The sequence below is a fragment of the Ammospiza nelsoni genome, chromosome 1, assembly GCF_027579445.1.
Source record: "Ammospiza nelsoni isolate bAmmNel1 chromosome 1, bAmmNel1.pri, whole genome shotgun sequence".
NCBI classification, from domain to species: domain Eukaryota; kingdom Metazoa; phylum Chordata; class Aves; order Passeriformes; family Passerellidae; genus Ammospiza; species Ammospiza nelsoni.
In genome coordinates, this window is record NC_080633.1 from 28,965,344 (window position 1) to 28,979,788 (window position 14,445).

General features: G+C 38.4%; 1 protein-coding gene across 3 annotated transcripts in view; it reads right to left on the reverse strand.

Moving 5' to 3' along the window:
* The window catches only part of ETV1 (ETS variant transcription factor 1), a 66,255-nt gene that overhangs the window by 24,839 nt on the left and 26,971 nt on the right, over window positions 1–14,445 (reverse strand). For all 3 annotated transcript variants that reach the window (XM_059475761.1, XM_059475770.1, XM_059475779.1), the window contains 3 exons: window positions 7,590–7,719; window positions 5,859–6,047; window positions 1,807–2,054 (listed from right to left, as the gene is read on the reverse strand). In XM_059475761.1, coding sequence (XP_059331744.1) covers window positions 1,807–2,054; window positions 5,859–6,047; window positions 7,590–7,719 — 567 coding nt within the window. The remainder of the gene's footprint in view (window positions 1–1,806; window positions 2,055–5,858; window positions 6,048–7,589; window positions 7,720–14,445) is intronic.

A 14,445-nucleotide genomic window follows, 5' to 3' on the forward strand; every position in this document is an offset into this window, starting at 1 on the left:
ATTTAGCAAGATGAATAACAGTGCTTGTGAAGGTTGCAAGGGACTGGCAGTGCCTGAAGCTGCAGTCCCCCATTTATTATCCACTGCCACATGAACTACACAGTCTCTCCCATATGCTCTAGGACCAGAGATACATAACTCCACAAAGCCACAGATCTCAGAACCCTCATCAATGAATGAGTTGAGTTCTGGATCTGATCCTTGTAATTCCATTTCACTTTCATCTTGTCTTATATTTCAGCTTGGAGAAATATTTCACCCCTGGTCCCCTCCCTGTTAAGGGCTAACTCAAATTTTCCTAACGATTGATTTTTTGCTTGTTAAGAATAAGAAAGGAAGCGTTTCCAAATTCCCCCATTCTAACATTGAGATCAACTCTACAACAAGCATTTTAAATTAATGAAACCACAAAATACCCCACTAGATAGACAGTGTTAAGTTAGCTACAAAAAGAAAATAAAAAAACTGTTTTAAACTATATCAAATTGCAAGATAGTCTTTCATGAGCTGAAATTTCAAAGGACACTTAACTCAGCTGTCATATAGCCTTTAGAAAATAAACTGCAAAAGCATCTAGCCAGAGACTGAACAAGAAGAAAAGCCCTGGGAGTACAGCAGCACCAATAAGAAGGGGGAGTCAGACCAAAGTCAGACAGAGCCATCCATTCCCCCTGCCCAAGTCATCATGGATGTGTATGAAAGCAGTGTACCCTCCTCCAGAAGCACAGCTGGGACATGCTGAAATCCCTTCCTTTCAACAGTGGAGCATGCACAAAGCAGGACCGAGGCAGACACTGAAGAGGAGCTGCAGAAATCACTTACACTAAAACTGAACAACATTTTGATTGCATTATCTTGGCTCCATACCAATCAACTGCTTAACCCCACCTACAGCATTCCTCATGTTTTAATCTCAGCTTCTTTTCATACCACCTTTCCAGCTTTCTTCTTTGTAGCTTCCTTCGCCTTGTTACTTGGTACTCATAACTAAATTTCTTTTTTGACTTCTTAATTTTCTCATTCTTTTCCCAAGTATAATATAAATATTATGTTGAAATTTTGTCAAACATTTACAGTATTATTCCCTTGATTTTTCTATCCTTCCTATTGCTTATCTTTTCTATTTTGATCAGAACCTATTGAGAGCAGATTCTGCCACCACCTCCTCTGTTTTGTACTGCCTGTAGAGCAATAAGGTTCCATTCCAGTTGCCCTATAAGCACAATCATAATAAACATTATTAATAGCAACAGTGTATTCTCTACATCAGCAACCTGGCATCTCAGATTATGTACCTCCACAAAACACAGCAGTATGCACAAACTGAGGAGCTGACACCAATTTGGCCGATTCTTCTCCCTCATCGGTTTTATAGCTGTATAAACCCCACTTCAGTGGAGTTACTCCTGATTTAAAGTAATGCAAGCAAGAGGAGAAAGAGTTCTCTATTTCTGGCACACAAATGGAAGAACTCATAAAATGGAGCTCACAAATTCAAAGATGAGATAGTACAGAACAAGTTCCCTCTTAACAAAGCAAATTTGCACCCATTACTTTCTTCCTCAACTTCTTTAATGTTTCTGGACAGAGATTTCTAGAAAATGAAGCCTTTTAAAGAGCAAGAAATGGTGGCACAAGTCACACTGTATTATGTAGCAATCTTAATACTTTGTAAGCTGTCTCACACATAATTTGTGAGATGTGTCAAAAGAGCAAGTTTCAATTCATACAATCAAGACATCAATAGCACTGGCTTGGAGTGAAATATTGTTTTGCTATGCAGAACTAAAGGAGAATCCCACCTACCTGAATCATATGCAAAATCCCTAGGTTCCTGTTTAATCATCAGAGGAGGGGGAAAATTTTGACTGGCTGCACTGCCAACCATAGCGTTGTGTTCATAAACTGGATCGTGGTACTCCTGCTTAAAACCTTGAGGCGGGAAAGGGATGTTTGGTTCAGACATCTGGCGCTGATATATTGGACGTCCTTCCCTTGGCATTGCAGGCAAAGGTGGGAAAGAATTGCAAGGTTCAGAGAGCTGGCGGCGAAATCTAGAACACAAATTAGAGAGGTCATGTAAAGGACTCCAGCTACGTTCCATTTCCCAAAGATCTTCAGAAGTCGTTATTAGTGGCTGTATCACTTTCTCAAAAACCAACATTTTGCTTATGATCATGCCAAGTGCTCCCATCAGGGTCACTGTCTCTGTACAAAAGCGGCAAGCAAAGAAACAAAAATCCCACCTATTAATACCAGCTCTAAGGCTTGTCCCCACCACAGGTCAATATCTTTGCTTTCAATATCTTTGCTTTCAATATCTTCCCTCAACAGAAGAGGCAAACAGGAAATGCACCAGCTCCAAAACAGTAGAAAGACTGACATTCTACCACAGTGACATGAAGGAGATGTAGAATTCTCTGCTCTTTCATAAACGTTAGCAACATCTTGCTCCTACTCTAATATACTCTTACCCATCTTACTGTTACACAGAAATCATTCTGACCACAATAAACACATTTTTTATAGAGTATTGTCTGCTCTAACATTTGGAAACATTCCAGAGTAAAAGTCCACTGTTCTGGGGTGGTGTCGTGAGAGATCGATTCACAAGGATGGCACTGGACTCCAGCTGTAACAGGAAGGGAATGTCAGCACCCCTGTTAAAGGAGAGGGTGCAAATTTTTGCTACAACAATTAATTACCCTCCAGCTTTAACTTTTCCCCTTGGTTATTTCTACATGAAAGTTGTAATCTGTACAAGCCACACTGCCATTTGGTATTCCCAAATGCTTTTCAGTAGGCAAAAACAGAAGAGAATTTCAAATTATCTTGTTTTACATGAAATGCTACTCTCAAGAGCCTATGCTTGTTTTCTCTTCCATAAAACCTATCTAACTGAACTAAAAGGCCTGAATGTAATTACTTGGACATCTGCAGGTTCAGAATCATACAGAAGAATACCAGGATGCTTTTATCCCACTGGACCCTGATGAATTGCATGATGTCTTCCAGTTATCTCCTGCAGATTACCACAGTAGTAATCACCACAGCAGTAATATTGTGTCCACACTAACCAACAGCAAATGCAATGCTCTTGCAATACAAACTGCTTACCAGTCCCGTTATCACTTATTACAAACAAGACACTTAAAAATATCCCAAAAAACTTGTGCCTTTCTTTGGAAGCTTCTTTTCACACTGTCACAGAAAAGAAAAATGGAGACCAAATCATTCCTGAGCTTCCTGTACTTCGGGTCTGAACCAGCTTTGATTCACGCAAGCAAAAGACTTTCTTTTGGAGAAAACTGTGTGAGTGAAGTACAATGCAGGAGTTTGATTGCACGAGCAATAAAACCCTTGACTATCAACTCATAGGTAGTACATATTTCTACAACAATTTAAGCTCTATTACCATCTGTCATAATACTGCTGTAACTTATTCTGACAAATATTTACTATCACAGCTTAATTATAAATACTGTGGAAACTACAGAGATAGAAACTATTACCATGCAGTAGTGGAGACAAAATGAATTTTTCCAATGCTACTGTAAATACTATAATTTTTGCGGTAGAAAGAGTACTGTGCTGTAACATTGGGGTTTGCAATTCCACCTACACCTGCAGAAAATAAACTTAGAAACTCAAATGTATTATGAAACAGTTAGGCTGACTGGCACTGCATTCATTTCCTTTTTTTCCTTTTTTCATTAGCCAAAAAAAGAAGCAGAAATTATCATTAAGAACTGTCAAGGAGTGAATCAGAAAATTGCAACTTGAAGATAAAATAAGAAACAGGCTCACTCACAAAGCCTCAAAGGAAGTTAATAATACTTGTTGTACTGGAAGCTTTGTATGGAATCAAGCCATTTGTTTATACAAGTGGATTTGTTTCCTGTTGGTACTTGTTAGGACCACTTATCGTTCATATACTCATGCCCTGTATGAAGATGTATGGGCTGTATGTACTAGATATTAATGCTATCCTGTGCCACCAATGCATGCTCCAAAAACATTGTGCCTTGAGTTATAGATGCTTATATGAACTCACATAGGCAGGTCATTTGTTTAAGGGACATTTTCTGAATACAGTCATTGTAGTAGTATCTCACCTTGTAAATCATAAAAATTTGAGTTTCACAAAAATATGAAGTACATGTTTGCTTCATACACAAGATTCAAAATAAACAAGAAAATGGGAAAAAATATCTCCCACTACAATTCCATCTTTCTTTAAAAATGGAGAAAAATGAGATGATTTTTTTTCTTCCTTGAGTCAGCTATTTTGGACTTTACTAGAACACATAATGTTCTATAATAGAAGGGAAGCATTAGTGCAAAATGCCCTAAAGAACATGGATATCAGAGATGGGGAGGGAGCAGAAATTATGTAAAGAGCCTACAAAGCTTGCACAAAACAAGGGTTGTGGGTACAGAAACTATATTAGGATGTATGCAAATGTCTATAAATACTGAAGTTAGGGTTGACATACCGGTTCAGTTCTTTACAAGTAGCTTTATAACAAAATATTTCTTTTCATCTGAAAAATCTTACTACTGTTCTCTGCACATCAGCCATTTAGCTTCAGCTGATTTCAGTCTCCTGGCAGCTTGACTTTGGTGTATGTACAGGAACACATTTATCCACCCTCCTGTAATCTAATCCACTGCCTGCCTTCAGTGGGGGCCTTTATGGCTCGACCACAGTCCACAGCTGGGGAGGAGATGGGGACTATGGCAGGTGAAGGGGCCAATTCAGTGTTTCTTGATGGCCAGAAGGGCTTGTAGAGAACCTTGGTGGTATTTAAAGCTATCTCAGCAGAGCACAAAACAGCAATATTAACGTTAGCAACCTCCTTCAAAAGTGATCTGCACAAATCCCTGGAGATAACAGCCCTTATTAGAGCAGAAACATGCAAATCACACTCCCAACAACTGTTTCTCTTTTCAGGTCTTTCTTAATTTGATAATGGTTAAGAGGTAAAACAAGTTTCTGAACATATATCTCTTTACACACCATTGGAATTTTAAATGTTCGAGGGCAATCAAAACTCAGCATACAAAAACAGGTTCATGCAATAAAGGCTGGAGTAAACAGAATTCCACAAACAAGTGCTTGGGCTGAAAAAACAGGGGAATCCACTGAACATATCTGTTGCAAAACTGAGCTAAGACAGTTGTCTGGGGATTTCTAACATATCAAAACAAAACAGGGTGACTTAAGGACAGTTTAAGCTTTAATTCTAGCCTCTAACTCTTGTGGCTTTTACTCAGACTAATGTTATTTAAGCACGGTTTATGTTGGCATCTTTTTTTGAAACACTACATTACAGAAGGGCTTGGAAAAACGATCCACCCTCCTAAAGAATATTCTGAAGCAGGAACACTGCAACATAGCCACTTATCCCTTAGATAGGTGAACTGCTTAGCAAGAGGCCAGATATTTATAGCTAGGAACATGCTTGCTAGTGACTTCATCACCTTGAAGGGCTTTCTAGCCTCAAGTGAATCACAGAGCTAGAGAAGAGCTCAGGTTGGAAGGGACCTTGAAAAAATATTGTGTCCAGCCTTTCGTGGGAAAGGGAGCCTAGATGAGATTATCCAGCATACTGTAATCACCCTCACAAGACAGAACCAACATGTAATTTAAATTCCGTCACTGCCAATATGAACTCATACACTAGTGCACCAAGCTGGGTGCCAGCCTTTCATGAACACACACATTTCTGACACTACCAACCTTGCTGGTTTCCACCTTGATCCCCCAGCCTAAAAGGGAAGAGCTGCGGGCAGGAAGCCAGTATTACCCTATATAAGGGCCACAACTGAACACCTTCCCATGTTTTGTGTTTTACCTGTGATCCATGGGGAAGCTGTTGTCTGGAATGGACTGGGATGGAGGGAGGTGGGCAGGGAAGACGCGGTCAGGTTTCGGGGTCTGGGCGGAGTTTGGGGAGGCATGGTGCAGCGGCGACACGGGAGTGCTGGATGGCGTCGGTGGGTTGGAGGGCCTCATTCCCACTTGTGGTTTCTGATCATAGGCACTATTAGTAAAGCAAGGGAAAAGCAAGGTAGGTTATTTTTTCCAAAGAAAGAAGAAAAAGCAAAACCGTAGCATCTACATCCAGAAAAAAATCACCACAAGTGCCCCATTTAGAAGCTTTTGATTATAGTTAACTTAGGAACCAGTTTTGGGCAGAAGAATTCTCAACTTTACACTAGGAAGAGCAATGAAGAAGTCATGTTAGAGGCAAGTGATTTAGCACAGCATTTGCTTCTCTGAGACACAGAAATGTATTTTTAAAGGACTCCGTCTTACAGTCACATTCTAACAGGAGGTATACAAAATACATAAAAGTAGAAGCACCTGGACTAGAGCACAAAGAGCTGACAGTGCCTGTCAAGGCTCTTTTTCTTTTGCACAAACCACAAAGTGAGACAGTAAAACAATACAGCCAGAGGGAAGTGATCTGACCCAGAAAAACAATGGTATGCTGGCTTAGCTACCCATACTGGGATGTCAGCAGCCTCTCCTGACAGGTTTTTTTACCCCTCTCTCTCTCAAACTGCTGGTCCTACAAATACATGGATGCTATTTTCAAGGGTGTCTCACATCAGGAAAGGACTTGAGAACACTTTGATCATCCCTGTTTCTAACCAGGAGAAATGCAGACATTAGGAATAGTAAGCACAAGCTTGCACGCTTTTCTACATCAGCTCCCTTAGCACCCATCAAATCCATCAACGGATTCATTTGATTTTTGAAACCAAAATCACTCCTTATAACTGGCAAAAGTGCCAGTCTTTTCCTTTTTTTACCCCATTCATATCCAAAAAGTTAAATGCTATAATGCTTTAAGTGCTAACAGTTTTCATACTACATTGATGAGAATCAAAGCTAGATGAAAGATTCTAAAATAGACTGAAATGTCAATAAGAAATCTTTCACAGCTGACACTAAAGGAAGGAGTGACATGTAAATGCAACCAAAAGAAAGTCAATAAGGAATGAAGAGGTATCAAGCCCCTCCACCCCCCACAAATAAATAAAGCTTTTATTAACTATGCCTATAAAAGAAGACAACTTGCTTTTGAATGCAACTAATGAAACACTGTTTTAAAAGGTAATCACCCAGGAATATACACATACAACATCTTCACAATTTGTCAAATACCTAATGTGTTGCTCAGACCTGCCAATCCCTTGCCTTTTACACAGATCTCTCTTTCCTAATGCACATAATGCATTTTGAAAGTACTTTCAACACAGCTCACAGAAAACAAGATATTCCTTTCTTCTATTTCATGCTTGTACCCTGGGTTTTTAAACTCTGGCTAGCTCCCATGGAGGAGGAATGGAGGATGTGCATTTTGATGAAAAACACTGCTTTAAAATTATTATGTAAGTGTTTGACACAACTGTAAACAAATCCATCAGTGTTCATCAGCTAAATGCATTATCTCATCAGTCTGTTATCTGCTGAAGAGGTAACTTTTCTAAGATCTCTATTATGGTTTTATTACTCTTTCGTCAGTCCTCATTTAAGCCAGCAGTTCTCACTGTAAATATGCTCCTAATTACTTTACCTGACATTGTACAGGCACTTTTCCCCATAACTGAACTTGAATGGTTGCTCTTGACTGCAAGCGGAGCCAAGTTCCGAACATGGGCTATGGGGTTCCTTCTTGATTTTCACAGGGAGACCATGAAAAGCCACTGGAAAGAGAAGGACAATGCAATTAAAACCCAAGTACAATATCAACAATTAGCTTTCCCAAGTAAGCTTGACGCTGCTAATTAAACACATGATTAATTAAACAATTGTAATAATAAAAACAATATAGGAAATAAACATTTCAAATATTTCTTTGAGTGTCAACTGAAAAATAGACACCAGAGATCCTTCACATTGGCTATTATCACTTCTATTGTTTAATAGAATGATGGCCAGCATCCCATCTCATTAGCAGGAAAATAACAGCCCACTTATATTTGGCTTAACTACTGTAAATGTTGTCAGAGGCAAAATACTTCCCAGGCACCAAATGTTTCTAAGTAATATCAGAGGTTGCTTTTAGCTATAAATGCAATAGTAGTCCACTTCAAAGAGTGTCACACAAACGACTCCAAAACAAATTTAAGATATATCAGCCTCAAGTGTATGAGCAGTTATGTTTTCGTCCCACAGAATGCTTGAAAATTTGCAGTGAAACCCCTTGGAACTGGATTATTATATGCACTTTTAATTATAAATAACATCATTAAAAAATCAGAATAAATGGTTTAAGTAATTTTTCTTAAAAATAAGATAAAAACCTGGCCTGACGAAATTCAATAGTAGATGTGATATAGACACAAGTAAAAAAAACAAAGTCATATTTTTTAAAAGCTAAAAAAAACCCAGAGGGGGTGTGACAGAAATGCAGCATTAATTAGAAGCACAATGTGGTCTGTACTAAGGGAAAGGCCAAATGTAAAGGCAAGGTTAACCAGCAAATTAGTTTACACCAGACAACTTTCCTTATTTCATATCCAATCTTAACCAAAATTAAAGCAGAAGAAAATTCAAAGTTCACCTGACACTGACAGACCTAAGTAAGTGGCTAGGAGGACAAAGGACTAAAAGACAGTCATGTAACGGCTTGAAAACACATCTTTCAAGTTTTAAATAAAATGAGGTTGTTAATGCATTTTTGAACTCCAAGATGCCTAGAATTCAGAGATAATTTTATCACTTTGATGTTGTCACCAAAACCCCATAGTATGAACATCACATTCCAGCCTGACATAGACACTTGTATCTCCACAAAAATCCACGTACATGCAGCAGTTCCTGTTAGGGAATCTCAGCAAAAAGCCAGGCTATCATTATATACCATCAAGTAGCATCTTACCCCTTGTCTTACACCCGAACTTGGGAAAGAAGATTTGTTACAGACTACATATCTTCTGATACTAATGCATCTGCATACACATGCCAGGGCTCAGGGGGGAGATAAATGAAATGCTGTCTAAGAAGTGAGCATCAGAACACTAAACTCTGGCATCTGTGAGCAAGGTCTGGATTCCAGACTTTTGCATTGGCTTTTCTCATGGTTAGGCAATGTTCAGAGAACTCTTTCACAAATAGATCCTCTCATACCCTATTACATGACACCTTCTACTACCGCCTTTCAGTTGAGTCATCTGCAACATGACACTATTCAATTTTGACACGTATTTTCACAAAACTCACAAGAATTAGCAGAAAACTCCTATTCAGCTATTATATTTTGTGGACAATACCACAAAAAGTTATGTGGAAAGATTAGAAAGGAGAAGCAGACAATAAAACATATAGAAATGCATATGCACAGCACAACAGCTTAGAAAACAGAGATGGAAAATGTGAACATCACAAAAAGAAAATAATTCTTCCTGAATAAAACTGTCTGAACTTGCACTAAAAAAAAGCCCACATGGACTTCTTGAAAAATGATTCTCAGACTTAATAACATGGCAAAATGCAGCTCAGTCAGTTTTCCAAAGCAATCACAAAGCAGGCTGATATCCAGTAGTTTGTTTCAGCATGCTTCTAGTGAACTTTTACTGCTGACTGTCCTTTGTACGTCTGGTCAAATAATGCATGCATATACATTTAATGTATATGATGGGCCCCACAACTCTGGGACGCTGACTCCAAAGCTAAGGTAGGCAATCTCTTTAACTTGAATCAAAAAATAAAACACAACTGCAACAAGACTCTTTTTTAAAGCCAGTATCACATATTTGCACAAAGGCCACATGCTGCTCTTTTTTTTTTTTTTTTTTTTTACTTTGCTACTTCCTTGGAGTTAATCTGTTATGAAAAATTACTTCCCTTATTTATTTTTAAATAACGGGAGTACAGAGACTCCCACACTGCAGCCCTGTGCGGAGAACTGGCTGGGTATTTCATCACAGCGCTGAGAGCCTGAACGTCTGCTAACAGGCAGTTTTCCAGCTCACTGGCACAGGCACAAGTGAAAGCAGCACATTCATTTTGTGCAATTTGCTTTACCTTCCCACATGGAGTTGGTGCATGTAAAAGGCTGTTAAGTACTAAATTATTCCTTATCAAATCACCATCATCTGGAGTCATGATCAACACTAATTAAATTACTTTCACTGAACACGGCTCCAGCCTGCTGCCTCAACTGCGAGGTACATTTTATTTTGCTTACTGTACAGTCCTAGCAAGGTACAGGGCACACTGCTAGAAGGCATCTCTGCTGTAGTTTTAATTAAAGTTTACCTCACCTTCCTACCAGCTTTATAAGCTAGGGTAAAGTGTATCAAATCAAGTAGGTTAACACCTTCACTTCATTTAGAGAAAGCATTACAGACCAAAGTGATTTTATATTAGATCTTTATCTTAACTACAGCCAGAAAGATAATGTAGCTGTAAAATTTAAAGCCTTCCTCGGGCAGTCCCCTGACACAGTCACCATGCTAAGCTTTATCTGTAACTCCACTTTTAGAGGTAGAAAGGAAAAAAGATAGGCTGATAAAAATACTTACTGCTTTTTGGGGGCTTTCTTGAAGGCTACTTGCCCTTTCAGGACATGTCTTAAGTGTGGCTGAAGATGACAGACTTATTTTAACTATACAATTTCAAACATTCAAAGCAGTTTTCATACCGTCACTGAAACCCTTTGCCCGTCACTTCTGATTTTAGTGTGACTCTCATTCTATAGTGCACCTATTAAAAGAATTTAAACATACACTCTTTTGCTAAACCAGATTTTATATTATGTTCTCAATCTTCTTTCTTTTGAGGAGAGCAGGGTTGCTTATTTATACAATCTAATTTTAGTGCCGCATACCAGCTACCAACACATTCATATTAACAAAATGACATTTTAAACAACCATCTCCTTACCACTTCTTTCTTCCTGATGGCAAATTCATTTTACTTAACCCCAGAACAAGAGTCTCAACCCTATTAAAGTAAGGGGCTCTCTGCCTTAATAATGGTCTTATTAAACAGTGACCAAGGGCCAAGATTTCATCCCCAGTGATTACTTACAGATAACTACCTCCGAACTTGAAAGGCAAACAATCCTACAACGTGTATTTAGATGGATGCCTTCAACACCTCCTCTCAACTACCACGCAAAGTCAGGCTTATCGGTATCAGAAACAGACCCTTGCCCCACAGACCCTGTCTGGAGCATCTCCAAAGCCAACACATAGATATAAGGCAAGCATGACTGCTGCCACATATTGCAAATTGATGAAGGTATAATAAATTACTGTATGCATATTCTCTGTGCATAAATATGTCTATTTATATCTGCAGAGTAAAAGGGCTTGCATATTATACATAATGTGCTGCTGTACAGAACTAGATTTTATACAAAGCCATAATGATTTCACCACAAAGTAAACTCACATGTAACATGCAAAAACATGGGGTGGAAACTGCCATCCATCCTTCAGAAGTGCTGTTCTACTTTGCTATCTGTCAACAGTCTAATCCCTGAACATTTTGTTCATAATAACACCCAAAGAATGAAGAACCGCACCACTCAAATGAAGAACAATTTTATTAAGAACTCTGAAGTCAAAGGAGGAATTGGTTTGTCTCAGAGGAGTCTGATATGTACACTTTCTAGCCTGAGAAACAGGAAGTGTACCACCTCTGTACAAACAGAACTGAATCTACTTCTTTTGAGAAAGCCCTAAAATGTACTGCATTAAGCAATGGCTTAAAATATTTCTCAATTCAAGAGGTGACTATTCAAGATGAAGAGGAAATTAGGAATATGTTATATGAAATGGCAAGTCATTTCTCCTTTGAACAAAAAGTAACATTTTAACTTTCAAACTTCAGATTCCTGTCCAGAACACATGATAAAATCTTATTTCTGAGGAAGAATGGTTTTAAACATACTTTAAAAAGCCACAAAATATAACTGGTAATTCAGTGATGTTGGCTAATGGCAGGCAATGCTTACTCTACTGACCAAAGAGACAAAGATGTCCTATCCACACTTATGGGTCAGGAACATTTACTATATGGTATAAAATCAATTGACAGCAGTTGATTTTGTACCACACTTGCTCCTGATAGTGAACTCTGATGTCTCTTAAGTAATACTATATTCACACGTATTACATTTGAGGTTTTTGAGTACCTGAAGAGAAAAGAAAGAAACAGTAAGTCATGGCCTAAACATGCTGTTTCTGAGCTGTTTTTCAAATTTATGCTCCAAAATCATTCTCTAAACCCAATTCTGTAAATAAACTCACTAATTTTTATCATTAATTAAGGCAAAATGGTTAATATGCAATGTAAGTTTTGAGAGATTTCTTGAACATAGTTGAATATAGGGGACTTGACTCAACAGCAAGATGAAAAGACAGAAGTCATAAAAATACTTAAGTTGATACCACTCCAACTCCAGGTACTAGACTGACTGAGGTGAACCAAGATAATACTTGGTAAAATTTCAAATGCAAGAAGGAAAGGCCCCTGTACTGATAAAGGCAACACTGTCACACTCTAAATCTATCTCTCGATACATACAGCAATGCAGCAGGCACTTCAGATACATCAGAGTCTCTCCAAGATTCTTTTCCAGTACATTTACTTCTGCCAAGCCCTCCCCTTCCCCCAACACACAAAAATCCATTACTAAAGGGTCTAATCTCAGCTATCAGCACAGAGTGCCTTTTATGGAGCCATTAAACCATTTCTCTTGTTTACAGTGCCTGAAGAAAGATGTGAATTATGTCTGTGACAAAACAGGCGATAACATTTCTAAACTGCTATCAAAATGCAAACTGAAACACACTTAAGGACAGGGACCCTAATTCATGTTTTTGCCATTTTCCTCGCTCACTATAACTTAACAGCACTCACCTGATGATTCAAACAAACTATTTATGCTATAAGTACAACAGGTAGGCATTAGTAAAAAAAAAATCTGCTTTTAAACAGTTTATTGAACAGTTCGTCAAAGAGCATAAAATGCTAGTTATGTCTTAGGTGTTAGTAGTGACCTAGCTGCTCTTATCAGAAAACATTTTTAAAAAATCCAAGCACAACACTGTGGGTTCACGAGTCCTGAAATGCCTTATTTTTGCAACAGTCACCTTAACATTTGAATCATACATTCAGTATAAGTATTTGCTTACCTTAAGCAATGAACTATGAAACTTAATACTTTCTCTATAGCTTTCTAGGTGGGAATGCCAGGCTTTATATATATTTTCCAAAGAGGTTTCAAAAGTGTGCATTCAACTCATGAAACAACAGCCTTCTGCATTCTGGAAGGCATGTATTGATTATTTATTTCTAGATCATTATGACTTGAGCTTTAGACCTTTGAAGACAGCTGCATTCTGAATTTCAACAATAAGAATCAGATTAAAGACATCAGGATGCCAAAGGAGTGTGCTCTTTCAATTTCATTGTACTATATATTTTGATGAGAAGTTTTACTGGTAACTTTGAGATGCTCAGGAGTGATCAGAAGCAGGCATTTGACATAGCTGACCATTCATTCATACTCCAGAGGTTATTGTGCTGCTGCTGGATGAGGTATGCAGCCAGAGGTATACTAATAGAACCTGAAATAAAAATATCATGTAGGAGAGGTGACAGATGAAGAGAGCTGGGAGAGTAAAGGCTGGTAATCAAGAATTGCCATCTAAACTGTTCCAATGATTTTGAATAAAAAGCCTGTAAAACCTAAGATTGCTACAGCTGAAGATAGAAGTGACTTTAAGCATGGACGACTGAGGCAAGATCTGCAGTTGTTTTCACCCTACGTGATCTCTTGCAAAAAAAAGTTTTGTTTCTGACCACTGCAAGAGCTGCAGAAATGAGCAAGACTTGAAGGCTGTGAACTGATTTAAAAGTGGTTGAAGAGATTACATCTACACAGACTCCACTAGGTTCTTCAACCATTTATCTATCAAAGTCACCTCTATCAGATCTTAGCTGAGCTCCAGTCAACTGGATTTCATTTAGGTCCTGCTCTCTGCCAGATATTGGAAGAAGTTGGTGACAAATTGGATATCTGACACACAGATATGCATCATCACTGTGGTTTCAGAGACTATCCTGGCAGTTTATAGAAAAGCTGAACATAGACAAGAGACCTGAACTTTCACTACCTTACAAATGAAAGGCTGGTAGCAACGGAAGGGAGGGTGGGGATGGGGGTAATCTATGCATTCCTGTCAAGTATCTTTTTGAAGAAATACATGATCTTGATATTATTCTCCATTTTACAGTTGCATCTAGAAAACTAGAACTCCTTCAAGATCCAGAATTTTGACCTAAAGAGAGCTGGGCTCCATCTAGACTCACCAAGTAGTGACTGCTCACCTGAACCAGTCTGCCTATGTGTTTGGGTATTGTTGTGTGCACACAGAGTCAAATGAAAGTAAGCATACTGAATATGTAAGCAT